The following is a 22,486-nucleotide window of genomic DNA, read 5'->3' on the forward strand; positions in this document are numbered from 1 at the left end:
GAGGGGAATGGAAAGGAATGGAATATTATATATATATCTAGTTTGAGTATGAGTTATATTTTGAAGAACTTTCACTGTTTAATTTGATCATTGACAATACTATGCCAAAGTTTAGTAAAAATCCAGCAGTTCAACAGCTAAAGAAGTGAATCCAGCTTTCCAGACCAGACACCAGACCAGAATCCAGTTTTCTCCTGATGACGTCTTACCGCTCCAAGAAGACAAGATCCCAGAGACTTTAAATGAACAGTTTTGTTTTGTTGTTTTTCTTTTTTCCTTCTGTTATTATATATACCATCTGTAATATGTACTCTCTGCAGAGGCCCTTCCTCTGCAAGACCAGTGTCAAAGCGCTGTGTTCATGAGGGACCACCCCTCATGACAAAACTTTCCTCTCTCCCTTTTCTATATTGAACATATTGTTTGCTAGCATAGGGTATTATATTCTGTTATTTTCGGCTGTTTCATCAGAAAACCCATAGTGCTTTCCAAAGAAACAAAGCGGGGGGGATGTGGTAAAAATTATTTGTGGTAAAGATTAATATCAGGGGGCGGCTAGGTGGCGCAGTAGATAAAGCACCGGCCCTGGATTCAGGAGTACCTGAGTTCAAATCTGGCCTCAGACACTTGACACTTACTAGCTGTGTGACCCTGGGCAAGTCACTTAACCCCTATTGCCCTGCAAAAAAAAAAAAAAAGATTAATATCGCAGTTTTAGCTGAATCATTTGGGAGGGGCCACACCTGGCCCACCCCAAGGTTACGTATGCTACTGAGGTTATAAGGAAGGGCCTCCGTTTTGGGGGGAGGGGAGATTGAACGCTCCCTGAAGGGAGGCAGTCATCTTCCGGAACACTAGGCGTCTTCCGGAACTCGGCCTTTTTCAGGTTGACCCCTTGAGCTGGTGGCATGTTTGCTCTCTGTCTTGAGCGACCACGGTTCTGATGGCATATGTTCATGCTCTGTTTTGGACAACTGCAGAGTGCCCCGGGGGTTGGTGAGATACTTACAGAAAACCCTAAATTCCTTTGAACTAGCTTAATTGGGAACAGTCTGGGAGCAAATAGGTTAAGCTTAGAGTTAAGAATATCTATCTGTATTTCTATTTTCCTATTTCCTTATCTTTTATTTTTATTAGTTTCACCTTTGTTGTTTAATTCCCAAGTAATAAAACCTGATCCTTTTGTGAACTAAAGCTTAGAGGCTCCTTTCTTATTGGCCTGGGAGAAATATCTGAAAATGGCAGTTCAGAGCAGAGGGAGAACCTAAAAGGTCTCTCATATTTTCGCAACCCCAATATTAAGGTAAGTCACCCAAATAACAATCCGTATATCAAATTTTGGTCCTCACACCAGCAAAACTGCATATAATTCTTTAGGGGGAAAAATGGAAATTCAATGAAACAGAGGACTTTCAGGTATTCTTGATGAAAAGACATGAGCTGAATAGAAAATCTGACTTTCAAATATAAGAATCTACAGAAGCATAAAAAGGTAAACAGGAAAAATAGTCCATAAGGGATAATAAAAGCCTAAATTGTTGATATTCCTGTATGGGAAGATGATAATTGTAACTCATAAGAACTTTCTCATTATTAGGGCAGGTGAATGGAGTATATTTAGACAGGAGGGCACAGGTGTGAGTTGAATATGAAGGGATATCTTTAAAAAAATAAAATTAAGGGGTGAGAGAGGAATACACTGGGGGAAAGGGAAAAGGAGAGGTAGAATGGGGTAAAGTATCTCACATAAAAACGAAAAAGCTTATACAGTGGAAGGGAAGATGGGGGAGACGCTGGGGAGTGAATGAACCTTATTCTCAAAGAGAGAATAACATACACACTCAATTGGGTATAGTAATCTATCTTACCCTGCAGGAAAGTAGGAGGGGAACAGATAAGGAGGGAGGTGATAGAATGGAGGGCAGATTAGGGGAAGGATCAGTCAGAAGCAAAACATCTTTGAGGAGGGAAAGGGTGTAAGGAGACAGAGAATAGAATAAATGACATGGGGAAGGATTAGGATGGAGGGAAAATCAGTTAGCAATAGTAACTGAAATGATGAGCAGGATGGTCTCAGAAAAACCTGGAAAGACTTACATGAGCTGATACAAAGTGCGTACAAAGCAACAGCAATATTCTAAGATGATCAGCTATGAATGACTTGGCTATTCTCAGCAATGAGATGATCCAAGACAACTCTGAAGGACTTATTAAAAATGCAATCCATCTCCACAGAAAGAACTGATGATATCTGAATTCAGATTGAAGCAATTTTTTGTTTCTTTTTCTTAAGTTGTTTTGGTCTGTTTTCTTTTACAACCAGACTAATGTGGAAATGTTTTACATGACTAAAAAATAAACAAATAAATATATAAATAGAAGAATAAATACCCCCCCCCAAAAAAAGTGGGTTTAACCTTTTAGAATTTGCATTGAGCTATGTGGTACAGTGGGTAAGAGTGTTGGACTTGGAAACAGAAAACATGAATCAAACTTCCTCCTCAGATACTAACTAGCTGTGTGACTCTAAATGTCACTTAACCTCTCTCAGCCCCAGTTTGTCTATCTGTAAAATAGGGGCAACCATAATAGCTCCTAGTTCCCGGGGTTGTTGTGAAGACACAATGACATTACTATTTGTAAAGTACTTCACAAGACTTAAAGTATCATATAAGTAAAATATTAATATTTATGGCTGTAGTTTACATTTTTTTTCATTTGTGCTGGGCATCTTAAGCTATTTTTGACTGAAAAAGGAGAGGGGGGAAATCTCATTTAGTCTACCTTCAAGGCTTTAAAAAATCCATACAGGGGCAGTTAGGTGGTGCAGTGGATAGAGCACCGGCCCTGGAGTCAGGAGTACTTGAGTTCAAATCCGGCCTCAGACACTTAACACTTACTAGCTGTGTGACCCTGGGCAAGTCACTTAACCCCAATTGCCTCACTAAAAAAAAACCACAAAAACCAACAAACAAACAAAAAATAAAAAATCCATATGATGCAGTTTGATAACTATTATTATATATTATATATTAATAATGTCACGTATAAGTGAAAATATATTGTATATATCAAAATATATTGCTATATGTTATACATACTTTTCAACCACAATTTAAAAATAGTTGAATTTAATTTTAAAATATTATACTTCGAATATTAAGAGCTATGTTTTTGTTTTTTGTGTGAGGCAATCGGGGTTAAGTGACTTGCCCAGGGTCACACAGCCTAGTAAGTGTTAAGTGTCTGAGGCTGGATTTGAACTCAGGTCCTCCTGAATCCAGGACCGGTGCTCTATCCACTGCGCCACCTAGCTGCCCAAGAGCCATAATATGTGAATAAAATAATCATTGAGAAAATTATATGTGAAAGCACAGATTATGGGAGCATTTAGAATGTAAAGTTGTTGAGGGCAGGAACTGTCATTTGCCTCTCTTTGTATACTTGCTGCTTAGAACACTGCATGGCACTTGTAGGTGATTAATAAATGTTTATTAATTAGAAACTTATTGAAAAAACAAACTGTGTATGTACCTTTTAATCTAAAATAAATAAATAAATAAAAAGTTCTTCCCAACCTGGTACTCTCTAACCTTTCCAATTTTCTTATACTCTGCTCCTTTCCACACACTCTGTGGTCCAGTGGTACCAACCTACAACCTACTTGTTCCTCAAACACAAGATTCCAGTGCTCTGGTACTGCTTGTTTCCCATGTCTGAAATACTCCTTCCCAATCTCTAACTATTTGAGTCCCATTGTTGTTCAGTCATTTTTCAGTCCTGTCTGATGCTTTGTGATCCCATTTGGGGCTTTCTTGGCAAAGATACTGGAGTGGTTTGCCAAACAGAGTTAAGTGACCAGCCAGGGTCAAAGAGCTAATAAGTGTGTGATGGAAGATTAGAACTCAGGAAGATAAGTCTTCTTGACTCCAGGCCTAGGAGGCTACCACCAAGCTATCAAAATGTAAGTTCCTTGAAGGCAGGGATTGTTTTTGATTTTACTTTTTCCCCAGGGCTTAGCACTTATCAAGCCCTAAATAAAAACTTTCATTCTTATTTTATCAGCTTTTGGTTATCACAAATCAAACAAGCAGCTCCAGTGATGACAAATATCCTGCCCTTCTAAAGGGGAAACTGTACAAATAGTGAATGGGTGTCCTGGAAAGGGTGTTTTTGAGTGAGAAGGCACAAAGATAACAGCACATTCCATAGACAAGCTCTTTTCACAGGCAAAGGCTGAGTTGTTTTGATTATAGAAGAAATCAGAAGAAAGGCAGCCAAGGAAGGTGAGGGAAGGGAGAGAGAGACTGAAATATACCAGGGAGTACTACCACCCAGTCAATTAGTCAGCCAACCAGCATTTATGAAGCAAGAGTTATTACTTGCTTGGCCCAGTGACTTAGTTGCTCCTAGGCATGGCCTTGTATGTGTCCAATGATTAGAGAATAACAAAGCAATTATGGTATATAAATGTAATGAATTGTTGTTCTATAAGGAATGAAGGTATAAAGAATTCAGCCAATCATGCTAAGAGTTGATGCAGACACAAGAAAACAGACAAAAGAATAATTGTGTACAAAAATTACAACAAAGTAAAGAAAGCTAACATTAAAAGGTAATAAACCTTGGGTGAAAAATGGCCTGTCCCAAAAGTGGACTTAAAACTGCACTAAGCCTTTTGGGACACCAGGTGAAAAGGATTACAGGTTTTCTCTTTAAAGAAAACCCCCAAGAAAACCAAAAGAGGGGAAACTGACATGTCTTATGAGTCACAGTCACTGTCTGAGGCGGTTTTTAACCATGGGAGAGAATGGCTGAAGCAGTTAGGGTGTTTGTGGGGTCAAGGTGTATCTTGTCAAAACAAAAAACTACTGGGACTGAAGTAATGCCAAAGCCACACACAGGCTGACTGATTTGCACTTAAATCAAGTTCATATATAATGAATTGAGATTTATTAAAAAAGGTAAAGCTTTATACATACATTTTAAAAAAAAAATGAAAATTGATAAGTCTTGAATTATCAGTATTAGAAGCTATTTATAACGAAGTAGTGTTCACATTTCACAAATGTAAAAATATCACAAGAAACCCAAATTATTACTAGGTTTCCCTGAGTGAAAGAGGTGTTTTATCCCAAATGATACACAGGTCAGATCACTTCTTTCTGTGAAGCAGTCCTCCTTCAGTCCAGTCATACTTGAGGATAGCTGGCTTCTGTTGCTATTCCACAGTGGTTTTTTTTGTCTTTGGTCATTAAAATGTAACCTTGTTTACCCCAATTCTTACCCCAGCTGAAAAGAAAATTAAGTAATCAGCTTCAGAGCACCACCCAAAAGTATACTTTTACTGTATGGACACAACACTTTCTGACACCTGATGTGACTGATGACTGAATTCAGCAATGAGTTTGGGCCTTTCAGAAAAGAATGAAAATAATTGCTGGGGACAACTTGGTTGCTGTTTAGTGGATTAGTTGCTTCTGACTCTACATGACCCCATTTTTAGCTTTTCTTGGTAAAGATACTAAAGCTATTTGCCATTTCCTTCTTCAGCTCATTTTCCAGATGAGGAAACTAAAGTAAACTGACTTAAGGGATTTGGCCAGGATCATGTAGCTAGTAAGTGTCTGAGGTCACATTTGAACTAAGGTCCATCCTGACTCCAGGGCTGGGGTGCTTTGTACACTGGGCCACCTAGCTGCCCTATTCAGGTCAACTACTCACTCATCAAGAAGCACTTTGAAGGTTTCCCAAGTGCTTTACCTAGAGCACCTTGTGAGTCAGTCTGACAATAACAGTCTTAGAACAGTCCCACAAACTAGCCAACAGGGAACCTTTTGTACTATCTAGTCATCAGTGGTTATGGAAACTCTGAGGGACCACTGGGGAACTCTCAATCTATGCTGGATCCTAAAAAGAGGGCCCCTTCCATCCATAAACATCCTTTCCCCATTTCTCAGGATCCCAGTGACTGCATCCTTCCTCTTCCCTTTTTCTTCAAAATGAAATAACCCAAAGGTGGCAGGTCCATGACATTACAGGCAAAAACTTGGTTTACCTGTTCTTGACAATCCAGTATTTCTTTCCATTTTTCCCCTCGACACCATAGCCCACAACCAGCACGCCATGATCTAGTTGTTCACTACTGCATTGTGGTTCATAATAAATACCTAGGATATTCAAGTGAAATATTAACTTCAGTTATACTAAATAACAAATGCCAATAACATGGTTTTAAGTGCATTGTTACAGAAATAATGAAGAAATGCTTACCAGAGTGATAGAACTGGAAAGAGAAATGTCCTGCATCAATTGCAACAGAGATGGGACCCACAGTTGCCACAGCCTTTTCGAGTGCCTCCTCCTTCCCCTTTGGAATGTCCACAAATCCTGTGACATTAGCAACAGAGGATTGTGGCTTGTACCGACAAGTGCTATCCTTTTCAAAAGAAACAGATAAAAGGTCTGGTTTAATTCGTTATCAAGGGTTTGTCCCAGAGGAATTTAAAATTGATGGTCATGAAATTAATAAATGTATGGGAAATGTTTTTGCATTTAATTTTTTAGATAAATAGGTCAAGAAGACAGCTGGATATGGGTGGGCAAAGGACTATTTGAAAGTCACATTGAGGGGGCAGCTAGGTGGTGCAGTGGATAAAGCACCATCCTTGCATTCAGGAGGTCCTGTGTTCAAATCCAGCCTCAAGACACTTGACACTAGCTGTGTGACTCTGGGCAAGTCACTTAACCCTCATTATTGCCCCGAAAAAAAAAAAAAAGGCACATTGAAAGAAGGACACATGGTGTAAACCAGAAGGCTGGTGATTTTCCTACACATCAATCCTAAATCAATATCCATCCCACATGGAGTCTAATGTATGCTTCAGTGGCCCCCATTTCTACTTGGGTTTGTGTTGTAGCATAGTCCAGTGAGACCTAGGTTTGAATCTAGCTCTCCACTTCCAAGCTAAATGTTCATGGGCCTGAGGTTGAGAGATTATCAGAAATAGAAGGATAATACCTCCCCCTGACAGGGCCGTTCCAGGATCAAATGAGATTAAGGGAATGACATGCTTTGTAAACCTTAAGAATGACATAAAATGTCAGGAAGAATTAGGCAACATTAGATTCAACTGTGATTTCTTTCACTGCTCCTAAGGAAGCACTTGTTGGGAAAATTAGGTGTTCAGGAGGCCTAAGGGTAGGGTACAAAGGCAAGGATGGATGTAGGTGCAGGGAACCTGGGTTCAAATTCAGACTTTACCAATTATTATTATGTTTGTGATCTTGAACAAGTCATTTTAAAATAAAGATGTAAAATAAAGATGTTGTCTCAGACAAGTATCTGAGACAACAGTCTATATAATTCCTAAGGTGCTGTATGTATACCTACTTATGCTCTTATTCAAAAAGGATCTGCTCTAGGTGACTATATACATAGTGAAGGCAATTAAATTTAATTGTTAATGTATTTTGGATGCATTTGTAGATTGTTTAGGGAGGGAGGTGGTATTTAAGTCTGCCCTCTTTGCAAGTCTCATTCAACTCCCATCTCCCTAACTGAGACTCTCCTTTCAAAGTCAGCTCAACCAAAATGATGGAGAATGCAATAGTTATGCTTACCGTTGCCTCATAGGGGTATGATTCCTCTGTATCAATGCCTCCATTTTCCTTCACATATTCAAAGGCTTGATCCATCCAGCCACCATTACAACCTTCATTGCCTTCAGCTGTAGAACAGTCAACCAAATTCTGCTCACTAAGTGAAACAAGTTGTCCTGTTTTATGGAACCACTGACCTTCCAGGGAACCAGTTGCACTAAATGCCCAACAGGAACCACACTGACCCTGAAAAAATCAAAAAGGGGTGGTTAGTGTATAAGAGAATTTCAGCAATCTTTTAAACACAGATGTAAACAATTTTAAATATGGAAAGGAAGTCAGTCACAGACCTGATCTGAAATCCCATTATTAAAAAAGACTGTTTAGGGGCAGCTAGATGGCGCAGTGGATAGAGCACCGGCCCTGGATTCAGGAGTACCTGAGTTCAAATCCGACCTCAGACACTTAACACTTACTAGCTGTGTGACCCTGGGCAAGTCACTTAACCCCAATTGCCTCACACACACAAAAAACCAAAACAAACAAGACTGTTTACCTATCATAAGATTCACTAAGTTTATCTGATTTATCTATGGACCAAACTTAAGCAACTTGAATACCTGATTCTTAACAGGAGTTACATAGCCTTTTTCTCTCCAGTCTACAGATTTAGGGGTCTCTAAAAGGAGAGGCTCACGAAACAGAGTTCCTTTGGGCTTTGTTTCAAATCCCTTTTGTCTAAAGCCATTCATCATTTGCCTGAATTCTTCATTGGTCTAAAAGGAAAAAAAAATTTGATTTATTCAAAGTATATTGGGAGCAAAGGATAATTGACTTCTCAGTATTAGCATCAGATTGTCCCAGCACACCCACCATATCACCAAATTTGTTCATTCCCATTAGGAAACTATGTTTGCCAGCACTATACTCCAGATTGTGCATTTCAATCATTCTCAAATTCTTCTCCCATGTTGCTCTCCTCCAACTATCTTCATCCTGGAAGCAAGTACACAAATGTGAGGTTCAGTAAGCTTCTGCTTATATCCCTACACATACAAGTTAAACTATCCTCAGCCCAAATCCACTGTCCATAACTGGGTTAGTACACAGTTGGGGTGGTGACTACATCCAAATACTGCCCTCCCACAAGGGCTTCCAAGCTCTGATGTTATAGACATCCTGTGGGAAAAGCAGCCATCTTGAGCACATGAAGGTCTCATCTGAACAATTGGCTTCTGGGGAAAAGGCCATTTCCTTAGTCCACCTTGGACGTAATTGTACTTGACAGAGTTGAGAACAAGGTAGTTTGAAGGTTACCACTGCATAGGTCCTTCTGTGTTGTGTCTTCCATTGTTGCCATTTATCATCTAAAGTGTAGTCAAGCTGTGGAGCAGCAGCTACTATCCCCAAGCACAGGGAAGCTAAACACAGGTAGAAATTCATGTTTCAAACCTTAAAGGGGAAAAAGGAAGAAAGATATAACATTTGTATGATTAAAAAAGCAATCCAAGGGGTGGCTAGATAGCACAGTAGATAAAGCACCGGCCCTGGATTCAGGAGTATCTGAGTTCAAATCAGGCCTCAGCACTTGACACTTACTAGCTGTGTGACCCTGGGCAAGTCACTTAACCCCCATTGCCCCGCAAAACAAAACAAAACAAAACAAAACAAACAAACAAACAAAAAGCAATCCAAACCAAAAATGCAAGCTCTTGTTTCTTTTGGAAAAAACACAGTCTTCCCAGTGGAAAAACAAAATTCATTTCACCAAATAGCACTGTGTGTGGGCTAGGGTAGGTTATGGGCAAATAAAAGAGAGGTAATGCTGATCTAAAGTTTTTCAGGAAGGTTAGATGTACACACAAAACTAATAACAAGACAATGCTCATTTACATGCCAACATCAAAAGAAAAGATAATTAAAAACTGAGTTTCCAAGACACCCCAGTTCAAAAGTAGCAGCTATTCTTTTTTTTTTGGTTAGGCAATTGGGGTTAAGTGACTTGCCCAGGGTCACACAGCTAGTAAATGTCAAGTGTCTGAGGCCGAATTTGAACTCAGGTCCTCCTGAATCCAGGGCAGGTGCTTTAAAGCAGCTGTTTTTTAAAGCTTAAATGTGGGGGAGCAGCTAGGTGGCACAGTGGATAGAGCACCAGCCCTGGATTCAGGAGGACCTGAGTTCAAATCTGACCTCAGACACTTAACACTTACTAGCTGTGTGACCCTGGGCAAGTCACTTAACTCCAACTGCCTCACTTAAAAAAAAAAACACAAAAAACCCCCAAAACCCACCAACAAAAAAAAAAAAAGCTTAAATGTGCTCCTAAATTTAATGACAGTGGTTCCCAAAATGGAAGCCAAGGTGTGACCACAGTGGGTTAGAGGAAGCTAGATGGCACAGTGGCTAGAGTGGTGGATCTAAGGCTTGGGAAGACCTGAGTTCATATCCTTCTTCCAACACTTAGCAGTAGCTATGGGGCTATAAGCAAGCCTTACCCCAATTTCTTTAATTGCAAAATGGGGATAACATTTTTTATGAGTAGCTATCTTCACAGGGTTGTTGTGAGGATAAACTTATGTAATATTTATAAAGCATTTTCTAAATCCTAAAGCACTACTAGCCTCTTATTGTTGTTGTTTTTGTTGTTAACCACTCAGAGTTTGAGGTTAGACCACATCTCAGTCCCTGACTGGCCATTTGGGGGGCTTGTCTAAGACAATTACACTAATAATCCCCTACTCAGACTTCTCTCATGTTCCCAACCTCCCCCAACTAAAGGCAGTTATGATGAAACTACTGCCAAGCAGCAGCCATTGGGAAAAAGGGGAAGGGAGGGAGTTGTAGCTGGAGCAGTGACTGGGAAGACTCCCTCTCTCCTCATCTGAATTCCCCAGGATGAGGCAACAGTATATGGAATACATAGTAATTATATTACATTAATAATATAATTTTATTACATTACCTTTCTCTCCCAACCCATCCCTTTCCCAAACTATGACAAGTACTATTGTCAAGGATACCACTGTCCTTCCTTAGATTTCAACTTCAGTATTACCTTCAACTCACACTCATCCTATATATTCAAACAGTTGCCAAAGCATCTCCCTCAATTGCCTTCCTAACAGGCTAGTTCTGGCCCTTATCACCTCTGCAATGGATTCTTTCAATAGCCTTCTAACTCATCTCCCTGCCCCAAGTCTTCCTCCATTCCATCATATCCTCACACAGCAGCCAAAATCATTCTAAAATAGCATTCTAAAGTGACCATTTTTCTCTGAGCATATCCAGTGTATTCCAATGATTCTACTGCCCCAAGGACTGTATTATTTAATTTTGACCTGATACTTTAAAAACTATTTGTGTTTATATTTGCACCTGTATAATTTATTAAAATAAATGTATATTTATTGATCAGGAGCGCTCAAGTTTTTGTTTTTGTTTTTTCCTGATGGGGGTGTGTCTTTGCAAAAGTCTGCAGGTTACTGCTTTATACAGGGCAGAGACTGTCTTTCATATCCCCAGTGCTTACTTAGAACAATGCCTGTCCCATAGTAGATACTAAATAAATGTTTTTCTTAAAGCCACCACAACATTTCTAAGCCTCTCCCAAAACCTAATCACCACTCACCTTCTCTAGAACTCAAAACCACTCCATTTCTCAGAAAGCTAACCAAGCAACACACTAGAATAGAGCTAGATTTGGCTTGAAGAGGTTCAAGCCTGACCTCTGCCACTTACTACCATATTGGCATATATATATATGGGTAAGCCACTTCCATCTCAGGGTCTCAGTTTCCCTAAGGTCCCTTCCAGCTCTAAATCTATGATCCTACAGGGTATAAAAGTAAGTCTTTACAGCCAGCTGCTGGTGGAGAGAGTGGGAGAGAAGGAAAATCTTTTCTGTCTTTTCAAAGCAGAGTGAGACAGCCACCTTCAGATGCCATAAGCCTTAGATAGAGGCCCTGGATGCCAAAATCCATCTGTCACATAGAAGGATAAGGAAGCCCATCACACAACCTCTGGCCGTCTAAACCTCCTGGATCCAAAACCAAGTTCTTGCCTGCCTCTCTCTCCTAACAAGGCCCATCTCTCCAAGCAGGAAAAAGAGGTCAGGTGGAGGTGCCTATGTGAGCCAGGACCCCCAATACCATCAGTCAGGCAGAAGGAACTTGGCCTGAGGCCACGAGCCACCACTCCTAGCACTATCCCCATCCCCCAGTTCCGGGTCACAGGCAGTGGGGAGTTTGCAGGGCCTCCGAAGGGGCCTTTCAAGGGGGTCCAGGGAGGAGCCCTTTTCCTCCTCCTCCTCCTCTGGAGCAGAACCATACTCACAGGCACGAGCAGGTACACCTCCCTAGTACCCCCACCCCAGGGGTGACTGCTAAGTTTGCACGGAGAGGAAATCCACAACCTCCCTAGGTCATCCGCGGATAAAGGAACCCCGGGAAAGGGAGAACAGCCCCCATCAGATCCGGGAAGGGAGTCTCCAAACAGATGACCCTTCCAACGCCGCCGTCCCTGTCCCCTGCTCCTTACCATCTCTTTCCCCATTAAGTTAAGGTCAAAACCACACCCGTACTCCATAAGCTGCGGACTTAGCTCCCTGCGCTTCCCTGACAAGTGATAATGGTAATAAAAAAGAAGGCAAACTTTCCTCTAACGATTTTTAAAGTTTGCAGAGGGCTTTTCAGATGTTCTCCCATGTGAGCTTCCTGGGAAGTAGATGCTATTTAACTCTTCCCCAACCATCCCTCTTCCCAAGCCCAGGCCGTGTCCTCCTCTTTTTCTCCCTTGGGACCTGGGGTTTCCCCGGGGCCAAAGGTGTCTGCCCCTTTCCAAGGCCTTCCCTTGGACCTGGGAGCCGCGGCTGCCCAGCCCTCACCTGAGCGTCTCAGCAGCGGCGGGACGTGGGAACAGCGGGATCTCAAACGAAACCTGCGGGTCCCGGTCGCTATTTGTTTATTCCCAGGTCCGGGGGCTCCTCTTTTATGCCAATATCCCTGGCTAAACCCGCCAGATCCCGCTTCCCATCTTTGCCATTGGCTCTGCCGGGATGAAGGGGTGGGGCCAATGGTGGGTCAGCGACTCGCTCGCACGTGATGCGAAGGTGTCCCTCTCTGCCTGTTCCTTTTGCTCTTGCCTTAGGGGTAGGCGGGAGGAGAAGAAAGGGATTTGGCGATCCGGGAGGCTGATTTATTTTACTTTGCCTGTGGAAAGGTGAAAAGGGTCAGGGCTTCTCCTAAGGGGCCTCTGCTTGGCTGGGGGGTTAGAGTTGGGAAGTGGGTGGGAGGGAGGGAGGAAGGAATACCCTCGTCACAGTGAACGACTAAGTGGGTTGGCAGAGGTGACCCCGATAAACCACTTGTATATTCACTAATTCATTTCAACATTTAGAGAATCATACAGTCCTTCGTTTTATACATGGAGAAATCGAGGCTCAGGTTCAAAAAGGAAGGGTGGCTCATTGATTGAAACGCAGGCCCTGTCACTCCCAAGTTCTGAGGTTTTCTGTATGAAGACTCTGAGCCAGGAGATTTACAAGATGCAGATCTGGGTCCCCAGCGAACTAACTGTGGAGGGGAATGATATCTCTGGGCAGAAAAACATTATATGCGATAATTAATGGTAGATGCACCAGAGAAGTGTAACCAAATTGAGCGGTTGGTGAAGTGGGGGTTTAGGGGTGGGGTTGGATCAGAGGCAGGCTTCCTTGGAGAGATGGCATTGCAATTGAGTCTTACAGAATGGAGAGGGTTTCTACTGGCAACGTGGTGGGCACAGCTTTCTAGGCATTAAAAAAAAAAAAAAGATTGGAGGTGGGAAAGCTACATTTCTGTACTGGGAGCTATTTTCTCCAGTAGATTCTTCCTCAGGTGCTCCCTTTCTATTGGCTGCTTCCCTACTGACAACAAAAGTTGCCAGGTCTCTCCTATCCTCAACAAACCTAGATTTGATTCCTTCTTGCTATCACTCTAAATCTCTCCACCCTTTTGTGGCTAAGCTCCTTTAGAAGGTCATCTACAATTGGTGCCTCCAGTTCCTCTCCTCTGAACCAATTCTTCACTCTTTGCAGCCTGGCATTGGACCTCATCATTCAGCTGAAACTGTTCTCTGCAAAGTTGCCAGTGATCTCTTAATCTTGCTGAATCTAATGGCCTTTTTCTCAATCAGCATCCTTCTTGACCTCTCTGTGTAGTCTTGGACCCTACCAGTCACCCCTTTCTCCTTGATGCTTTCTAGGTCTCCATGACCCTGCTCTCTCCTGGTTCTCCTGACTCTGAGACTGCTCCTTGTCAGTCTCCTTTGCTGGATCTTCCTATGCTTCTTGCCCTGTGAAGGTCCCCCAAGATTCTGTCCTAACTTCTCTTTTCCCCTCTTTTCTATTTCATGTGATGACCTCATCATTTCCCATGGTTTTAATGATTGTCTCTATGGAGATGACTCTCAGATAAACTTGTCCAGCCCCAACCTCCCTCTTAACTTTCATCTCCAACTGCCTTTTAGACATCTTGAACTAGATCCTATAGACATATTAATTTCAACTTGCCCCAAACAGAACTCATTAGCTTTTTCTCCAAACCCTCCCCTCTTCCTTACTTCCCTATTAATATCAAGAATACCATTCTCCCGTTCACCCAAGCTGAAAATCTAGGTGTCATCCTCAACTCCTCCCACTCACCTCTCATAGACAATGGGTTGCCAAGTCCTGAGTTTTCTGCCTTTCATGCATTTCCTTATAAGTGCCCCCTCCTCTCTGTTGAGACTCCTGGAGGTGGACCCTCACCACCTCCAGCATAGACTATTGCAGGAGGCTGAAGGTTGGCCTCTCTGACAAGTCTTTCCTTACTCCAGTCCATCCTCAAGTCAAGCTGTCAAACTGATTTTGCTAAAATGTAGGTCTGACAATATCATCTGACTGATCAACTCTACTGACTCCCTGTTACACACAGGGTCCAGCCTAAAATCCTTTGTCTTTTAAAACTTTTCATAACCTGGCTCCTTCCTGCCTTTCCAGGCTTCTTATCCCTGATTCACTCCATGTGAACTAGTGCTAGAAGCCTACTTTGTGTTTTTTTAGGCTCAACAAGCCACCTCCTAACTCATTGCAATTTCACTGTTTGTCTTCCATGCCTGAAACTCTCTTCTTCCTCATCTCTGATTCTCATCTTCTTTCAAATTTCAGCTAAACACTCATCTTTTGCAAGAAGACTTTCCCTGTCTTCCTTAAACTTAGTTCCTTCTCTATGTGATTATCTCCAATTTATCCAGTGTCATCTTATTTGTGGGGCAGCTAGATGGTACAGCAGATAGAGTGTCAGGCCTGGAGTCAGGAAGAGTTCTAATCTGGCCTCAGAAATTTACTAGCTGAGTGACCCTGGACCCTGTTTGCCTCAGTTTCCTGATCTGTTAAAGGAGCTGGAGAAGGAAATGGCAAATGTCAAGATAGTAGGAGATAACTTATATTCCAAAGTGTGAGATTTAAAATTGGATATTAGATCATAAATCTCCCCTACTTAACCTTTCCCTTAATTTATCTCCCAAACTAGTAAATGGAAGAAGCTTTTGGTTTTCTAGATAGACCTTTTTATTTATTGTTATGGTAGTCACAAGGTGATGTTGATTAGAAGGATAGGAAAGTAGAAACACAATACAAATCGTCTTAAGTCTAAGCTTAGTCTATATTCCTTATAAAAACTCACCAAACCGAAAAGTCCACCTTTGGAGAGAGAAAGTCTGTGCTGAGCCGTCAGGAGTCCCGCCAAACAGCCACAAGCCTCACTTCCGTTCTCTCCACCCCGGAAGTCGAGTCCCGCAGGCAGTCTGACGTGCGCAGCAGGCGGACTGTTCGTCTCCTCCCCAAAAGGGTGGTCCTTGAAAAACTGGCGTCTTTCAGTTATCCTAATCGACTGTTAAAAACTTTCATATTTTACCACAAAAGCTAAGGCCCAGAAAGCAAGCTGTGACCTGAGCTTGGCATAACAACAATCTTTTACACTCACCTTCTGGAACTGATGGTCTCTGAGATCTGGCAAGCACCAAGAGACCCAGACATGGAACCCTGGTGTGAACAGATTTTTGTCACTAGACAACCTTTCCTCACTGTTGCTGTTGTGCCTCAGCATTGTTGCTACACTATAGTCTTTCACTCTTTGTCTAGCCACAATCAAAGTTTGAGCACACTAAGGCAGGTGGCTTTAGGGTTGGGTGGTGGGGGAACATGTGTCTAATTTCCCTCCTTGCTTTCAAACCATTTCCCTCACTTTGAAATTAAACTTCTGTTTGATCTCTGACTCTCCTGTCTCTAGGCTTCTCTGCTGGGCTCTGGTCATGCACAGGTCAGAGGCCACTTCGATCCAGTTGACAGAAACTACTCCAGTATATTTGCCAAGAAAACCCCAAATGGAATCATAAAGAGTTGGGCATGACTGAAGGATATCTTATTTGTACCTAATTGTTGACATGATGTTGCATGCCCCACAGTGTCTGTTAGGCTGTGAGTTCCTCGACAGCCTGGACTATGGTTTCTTGTTTTGCTTTGTTTTGTTTTGTTTTGACTTTCTTTGCATCCCCAGGGCTTAGCACAGTGCCTGACACAGAGAAGGTACTTAATAGCTGCTAGGTAATGAACTGACTGCTACTGTGCTAGTCTCACTGGAACTTAGAATGTATGGATAGTAATATGAAATGAGGGAATTGGTCACACTTGGAAGTTAGAGCACAATCATTGCACTAAATGCCACCCTAGTTACCTCTTGTTTTGTGTCTTCTTCCCTATTTATATGACCATGAAGGAAAGCTCAGGCTTGAGAAGAAAAGAGCCACTAAAGGACAAAGTAAAGATTGAAGTAAAACCAAAAGAAAGAAGAGTCGAACATAATTCAATGCATTTAATTTTATAATCTAGTATCCTAAATGCATACTCAGTTTTATGGTAGTTGCTAACCTGATAACTTTCCATCAGTAGATGATATTCAGGTTCTAACAAGTGCCATAAATTAGGAACATTCTGTTTTATTAGTTATCCCTTCCACATCATGACTTTTTCCATTTTGGTTTAGATATTGTAAGGGGCTAAAATTCTAGCTAGTCTGTCTAAAATATCTAATAAGTGGTCACCAATAAATGATAAGCTTTAGCAATAGTTTAGACTTTTAAGCATTTATTAAGGAGAATAAGCATTTGGTGAAGAGAGAGAGAAAGGCCTAGATTCATCTATCTATGAAAGGGAGAGTGCGTTTTTAGCTCCACTCTCCACCAGAGTCCTCATGAAAAAGAGCGAGAGAGCCAGCCTCACTCCCTCTTCCTCCCACAAGCAAAGGAAAAGCCACATGTCTTGCCCTCAGGTGCCTTCTCCTCATGGCTGAGCTTTCCTACAGTAAGTCTCTAGCAGGTGGCATCATTCCAATCATTACAATATATTAAGGGTCAGCATAAGAAATTTTTTTTTGTACAATTAAATAGCATTAGAAGTCTGAACTTTTGCCATGTGTTCAGTGTGCACTAATTCATGCTTACTGTGAGAACATCCAAAATATACTAAGTCATCTATGTGCTGGATTCTATGCTAAGCTTTTTGTTTTGTTTTGTTTTGCAGTGCAATGAAGGTTAAGTGACTTGCCTAGGGTCACACAGCTAGTATGTGTCAAGTGTCTGAGGCTGGATTTGAACTCAGGTCCTCCTGAATCTAGGGCTTTATCCACTGCATCACCTAGATAGATGCCCCTGAGCATTTTTTGTGGGGTTTTTTTTTGTTTGTTTGTTTTGGTGAGGCAATTGGGGTTAAGTGACTTGCCCAGGTAAGTGTTAAGTGTCTGAGGCCAGATTTGAACTCAAGTCCTCCTGAATTCAAGGCCGTTGCTCTATCCATTGTGCCACCTAGCTGCCCCCATAAGCATTTTTTTCAAAAAGCAAAACAAACTGATCATTTGGCATAAGGCACTCTCTGATTGAGAGAAATATCAGGAAGATATGATCAGCTGAACTGTAAGATCAGGTAAAAATCCCTGGCTATCTCTCTGACTGAGAAGTGTCCCTTGCCTACCTGTGGTTACCTTGGAAGGGCTGACTGAGGGATCCTAAGAATTCCCATATCTACTGGGGATTTTTTTCATCCTCCTCCTTTGTCCAACTGCTACCTAGGATTGATTACCTTTATTTTTCAGGCCACAGCACTGATGCCTGGTGAGGTAGAAGAGGGGGAAATGCTGGATTTATCTTGGTCTCCAGTGAAAATGTTCTTTTCTAATTTTTACCTCAGAGCCCCCATGTCCTCCTATCACCTGTGGAAAAATGACCTAGAGTCCCAGAATTTACTTTTTATTGAAATGTTAAATGACTCAATTCTATTCTTTCCTCTTACCAAAGAACCTAGCATTACCTACATGGAAATATTTTTAATGGGATCTGTGTGAACATTAAAGTGTTTCTGGAATGAAAAAAGAATAGGAGCAACACTTTAAATCCCCTATCAAAAGTAGAAATGGGGGCAGCTAGGTGGCCCACTGGATAGATCCCTGGCCCTGGAGTCAACAGGACCTGAGTTCAAATCCAGCCTCAGACACTTACTAGCCCTGTGTCCCTGGGCAAGTTACTCAACCCCAATTGTCTCAAAAGATTAAAAAGTAGAAATGTAAATAAGAAGGCGAATCCCCAGGGTTTACAAAAGAAAGGAAACAGAAAGACTTTGGAGTCATCTCAGAACCTAGAATTATCTTCCAGACTTAATGGTGGCAGGAGATCTTGCTCCTTTGGTTCCTGACCCCTCATTCTCTCTACCTTTCATCCCAAACTCTGAGCTCATTTTCCATTCCTCACATCAGATTCCTAATAAGAGAGGAAAATCAACATAGCTTTCCATTGGAGCATATATTATTGGTATCCCAAGTTGAATAATTGAGTGTTTTCCACTATAAAACATTCTTACTTACATATGCAATTTTTAAAAATCACATTGGGTTCATATCTCTATTACTTTCTTTTTTTTTTAATTTTTAAAATTTTTTTAAATTTTTATTTTTTTTTTTAGTGAGGCAATTGGGGTTAAGTGACTTGCCCAGAGTCACACAGCTAGTAAGTGTTAAGTGTCTAAGGCCGGATTTGAACTCAGGTACTCCTGACTCCAGGGAGGGTGCTCTATCTGATGTGCCACCTAGCTGCCACCTAGCTGCCCCCTCTCTATTACTTTCTAATTCTGTGACTAAGAAAATCTCATTTTATGCCTCTGAGCCTCAGTCTTAAACCTGTAAACTAAGCATAATACCTGATCAACCTCAAAGACTGTTGTAAGGATTAGATGAAATAATCTGGCATAGGTACTTAGCAAACCTCTTTCCGTTTGTAAAGGTATTTTGTATTCACCCCTTAAAACAAAATTAATCTTTCATAGTGGGGGTTGTTAAGACTAAGTTGCTTCAACATGTATATAACCTTCATAAGTGATAGAAAAATAACCTTAAATGAAACTCATTCTACATTGCCATCAGACTCAAAATTTTCACTCTCATTTTGACAATAATTTCAAATAACTTAGTTAACAATCTCATAATTTTCATAGGTAATAGATAGCCAGATCATTGTAGGTGAAACTTACTCATAAATATAGACAAAACTTGGAAGTTTAGAAGTACTTCTGAATATTACAGCACATGGTCAGCAGGGCTGATAGAATGACCTAACAGCTTCCTAAACCTTTCATTCTTCCTTTTTTAAAATTACAATTCCAAATCTAAGAAAACCTACATTATAAGAGAAAGTGCTTTTCTACAAACATAGGTGATATAATTGTTTGACAAATTATACAATATAAAAAAATTAAGAAATACAATACCCTAAATAATATTATGTATTTAAAACATGGAAAAAACCCATTAATTACCAATCAGGGGACCTCAATTTAGTTGAATGCTCTTCCAAAGTACTTTACACAGAAAATCATTCCCTTCATTACCCACTGGCATTGTGTACTGATCACATCTAAAAACCCATATAGTTATGAAGTATAAAGCAATTATACCTAATTAAAGAGAAAATAAAAAGTCAACATTCATATAGTGTTTACCCTATGCCAAGCACTGTGCCAAGTACTTTGCAATCATGTAATCCTCACAACAGCCCTGAGAGGTAGATTTAATTTTTATCCCCTTACAGAACAGTAAATTGAGGCAGATAGAACCTTCTTGGGGCCATACAGATAATACATTTCTTAATGCCAACTAACAAATATCTTTTCTTGTTAGGTTATAATTTGTTATAATAGTACTGAAAAAGAGAGAACTCTCAGGCCCCATTCTTTTTACCTTCAAGACAGATATTGGCTTAAGTCAAATTAAATCTGTCTTTATAGTCAGTCACTAGTGGTAATATTTTAATTTCTAAGACTTAATATTCAGCACTTTAAAAGAAAAAGATTATTATACACAAATTCACATGTTTCCTTTTTAAAACAGGAAAAGACAGGTGGTAACAATTCCCAGCTCTGAATAACCATTTCCTCTGCTTCCTTAAAAGAGGTGGCATGCCTTGCCTCCTTTACCTTTGAGACTTATCAGATAAAAAGGTGCTCAGATATAGAGCATTCCAGCTCCCCGGTCCTATCTTCCTAGGAATTTGAAGTTGCATATACTAGGAAATACTTATAAAGTTTTACAAAATGGTTTAAATACTGTTTCATTTAAAATCTGCTTAAATACCTGTTGTCATCAGGTTAGCTTAAAATATGCTGAAGTGAAAATATGCTAAGACTCTATGTTTTTGTTTTTGTTTTTGGCTAAGACTATTTTTTTTTTGGTTATTGTTTTTTTTTAACATAGAGTCTTTTTTTTTTTTTGGAGAGGCGATGAGGGTTATGTGACTTGCCCAGGGTCACATGGCTAGTAAGTGTCAAGTATCTGAGGAACATAGAGTCTTAATGGGGCAGCTGGGTGGTGCAGTGGACAAAATACTAGCCCTTGATTCAGGAGGACCTGAGTTCAAGTCCGGCCTCAGATACTTGACACTTACTAGCCATGTGACCCTGGGCAAGTCACATAACCCTCATCGCCTCTCCAAAAAAAAAAAAAGACTCTATGTTGAAGATGGCGGAGAGAAGCTAGTAACTTTCCTGAGCTTTCCTGTATTTCCCTCAAAAACAACATTAAATCAAGCCTCTAAACAGATTCTGGAACTGCAGAACCTACAAAAAGAGAGACAAAATCCTGCTACATGAAATAATTTAGAAGACTTCAGAAAAGGTCTGTCTCACTTGGGGTAAAAGGGGAATGCAGCTCAGCGTCCCAGCTGGCAGCCCACCTCAGCAAAGCTCGGCTCAGCAGGCAGCTCAACACAGCTGAGGGTGGGGCAGCTGAGAGCAGTAAGAAGCTTGCAACCATGAACCCTGTGCCCCAGGAGCAGACTTCAACTTGATAAGTTTAAAAATAGCCTACAACATGAGCAAGAAACAAAAAAGGACCCTTATCATTGACAACTTCTATGGTGAAAGGGAAGACCAAAATTCAAACACAGATGAGTTAGTCAAAACGCCCATAAGTGAAGACTCAAGAGGGAAGATGATCTTGTCTCAAGACCAAAAAGCCTTCTTTGAAGAGCTCAAAAAGGCTTTTTAAAACCAAATAAGAGAGGTAGAAGAAAAAAATGGAAAAAGAAATAAGAGAAATGAGAGTTACACTGCAAAAAGAAGCACAAAAAATGACTGAAGAAAACAATTCCTTAAAAAATACAATTGGCCAAATGAAAGAAAAAATTAGCCAAATGGAAAAAGAAATTGAAAATAAGGCCTTAAAAATTAAAATTGAGCAGATGGAAGTTAATAACTCTATGAGACAACAAGAATCTGCCCAGCAGAATCAAAAGATTGGAAAAAATAGAAGAAAATGTGAAATACCTCATTGGAAAAACAACTGACCTGGAAAATAGGTCCAGGAGGGATAATCTGAGAATTACTGGACTACCTGAAAGCCATGATCAAGAAAAGAGTCTAGACACCATATTCCAGGAAATTATTATGGAGAACTGCCCTGAAATTATAGAATCAGAAGATAAAATCATCACTGAAAGAATCCACCGAACACCTCCTGAAAGAGACCCCAAAAGGAACACTTCAAGGAATATAGTAGCCAAACTCCAGAATTATCAGGTGAAGGAGAAAATACTCCAAGCAGCCAGAAAGAAACCATTTAAATACCATAGAGCCACAGTCAGGATTGCACAGGACCTGGCAGTTTCAACATTAAAGAATCATAGGGCTTGGAATATGATATACAGGAAGGCAAAGGAGCTTGGATTACAACCCAGGATCAATTAACTAGCAAAACTGATAATTCTCCAGCAGAGGAAAAGATGGACACTCTGTGAACTAGGGGACTTCCAAGGCTTCCTGAGAAAAAGACCAGAAATGAACAGAAAATTTGATCTCCAAATATAAGACTCTAGAGAAATATAAAGAGGTAAACAAGGAGGGTAAAAAGAGTTGTTCAATGATGTTAAACTGCTTGAGTCAATATGAGGGAGGATAATACTTTTAACTTGAGATCTGTATCTCTGTAAAGGTATTGTTATTAAATCAACTTTGACATGATGATATAAAGAAACTTAAGGGGCAGAATAAAAGAAGACTAGGGGGAAGAGAAGAAGGGAGAGGTGGAATGGGGTTAATTATATCATAGGAAGAGGCACAAAAAGAACCCATTACAACAGGGGGAAAGAAGGGAGGGGTGGGCATTGTTGCAACCTTACTCTCATCAGACTTGGTTCAGGGAGGGAACAAAATACACTCCCATTTGTATAAAGAAACTTAGCTTACTCTGTAAACAAAAGGGGAAGGGGGAAAAGGGTGGTATTGATAGAAGGGAGGGTACAAGTGGGGTGGGGGGAAAGGGGCAAGAAAAAG

General features: G+C 40.8%; 1 protein-coding gene across 1 annotated transcript; it reads right to left on the reverse strand.

Moving 5' to 3' along the window:
* Positions 1–5,037: 5,037 nt before the first annotated feature.
* On the reverse strand, positions 5,038–12,560 carry LOC122734439 (procathepsin L-like). The gene is made up of 8 exons (XM_043975269.1): positions 12,485–12,560; positions 8,920–9,054; positions 8,476–8,598; positions 8,223–8,378; positions 7,624–7,848; positions 6,274–6,439; positions 6,059–6,170; positions 5,038–5,292 (listed from the first exon to the last, which is right to left on the reverse strand). Exons 2-8 carry the CDS (start codon positions 9,043–9,045, stop codon positions 5,193–5,195), a joined length of 1,008 nt encoding a protein of 335 aa, XP_043831204.1. The 5' UTR covers positions 9,046–9,054; positions 12,485–12,560; the 3' UTR covers positions 5,038–5,192.
* Positions 12,561–22,486: the final 9,926 nt, after the last annotated feature.

The sequence above is a fragment of the Dromiciops gliroides genome, chromosome 1 (assembly GCF_019393635.1).
Source record: "Dromiciops gliroides isolate mDroGli1 chromosome 1, mDroGli1.pri, whole genome shotgun sequence".
Lineage (NCBI taxonomy): Eukaryota > Metazoa > Chordata > Mammalia > Microbiotheria > Microbiotheriidae > Dromiciops > Dromiciops gliroides.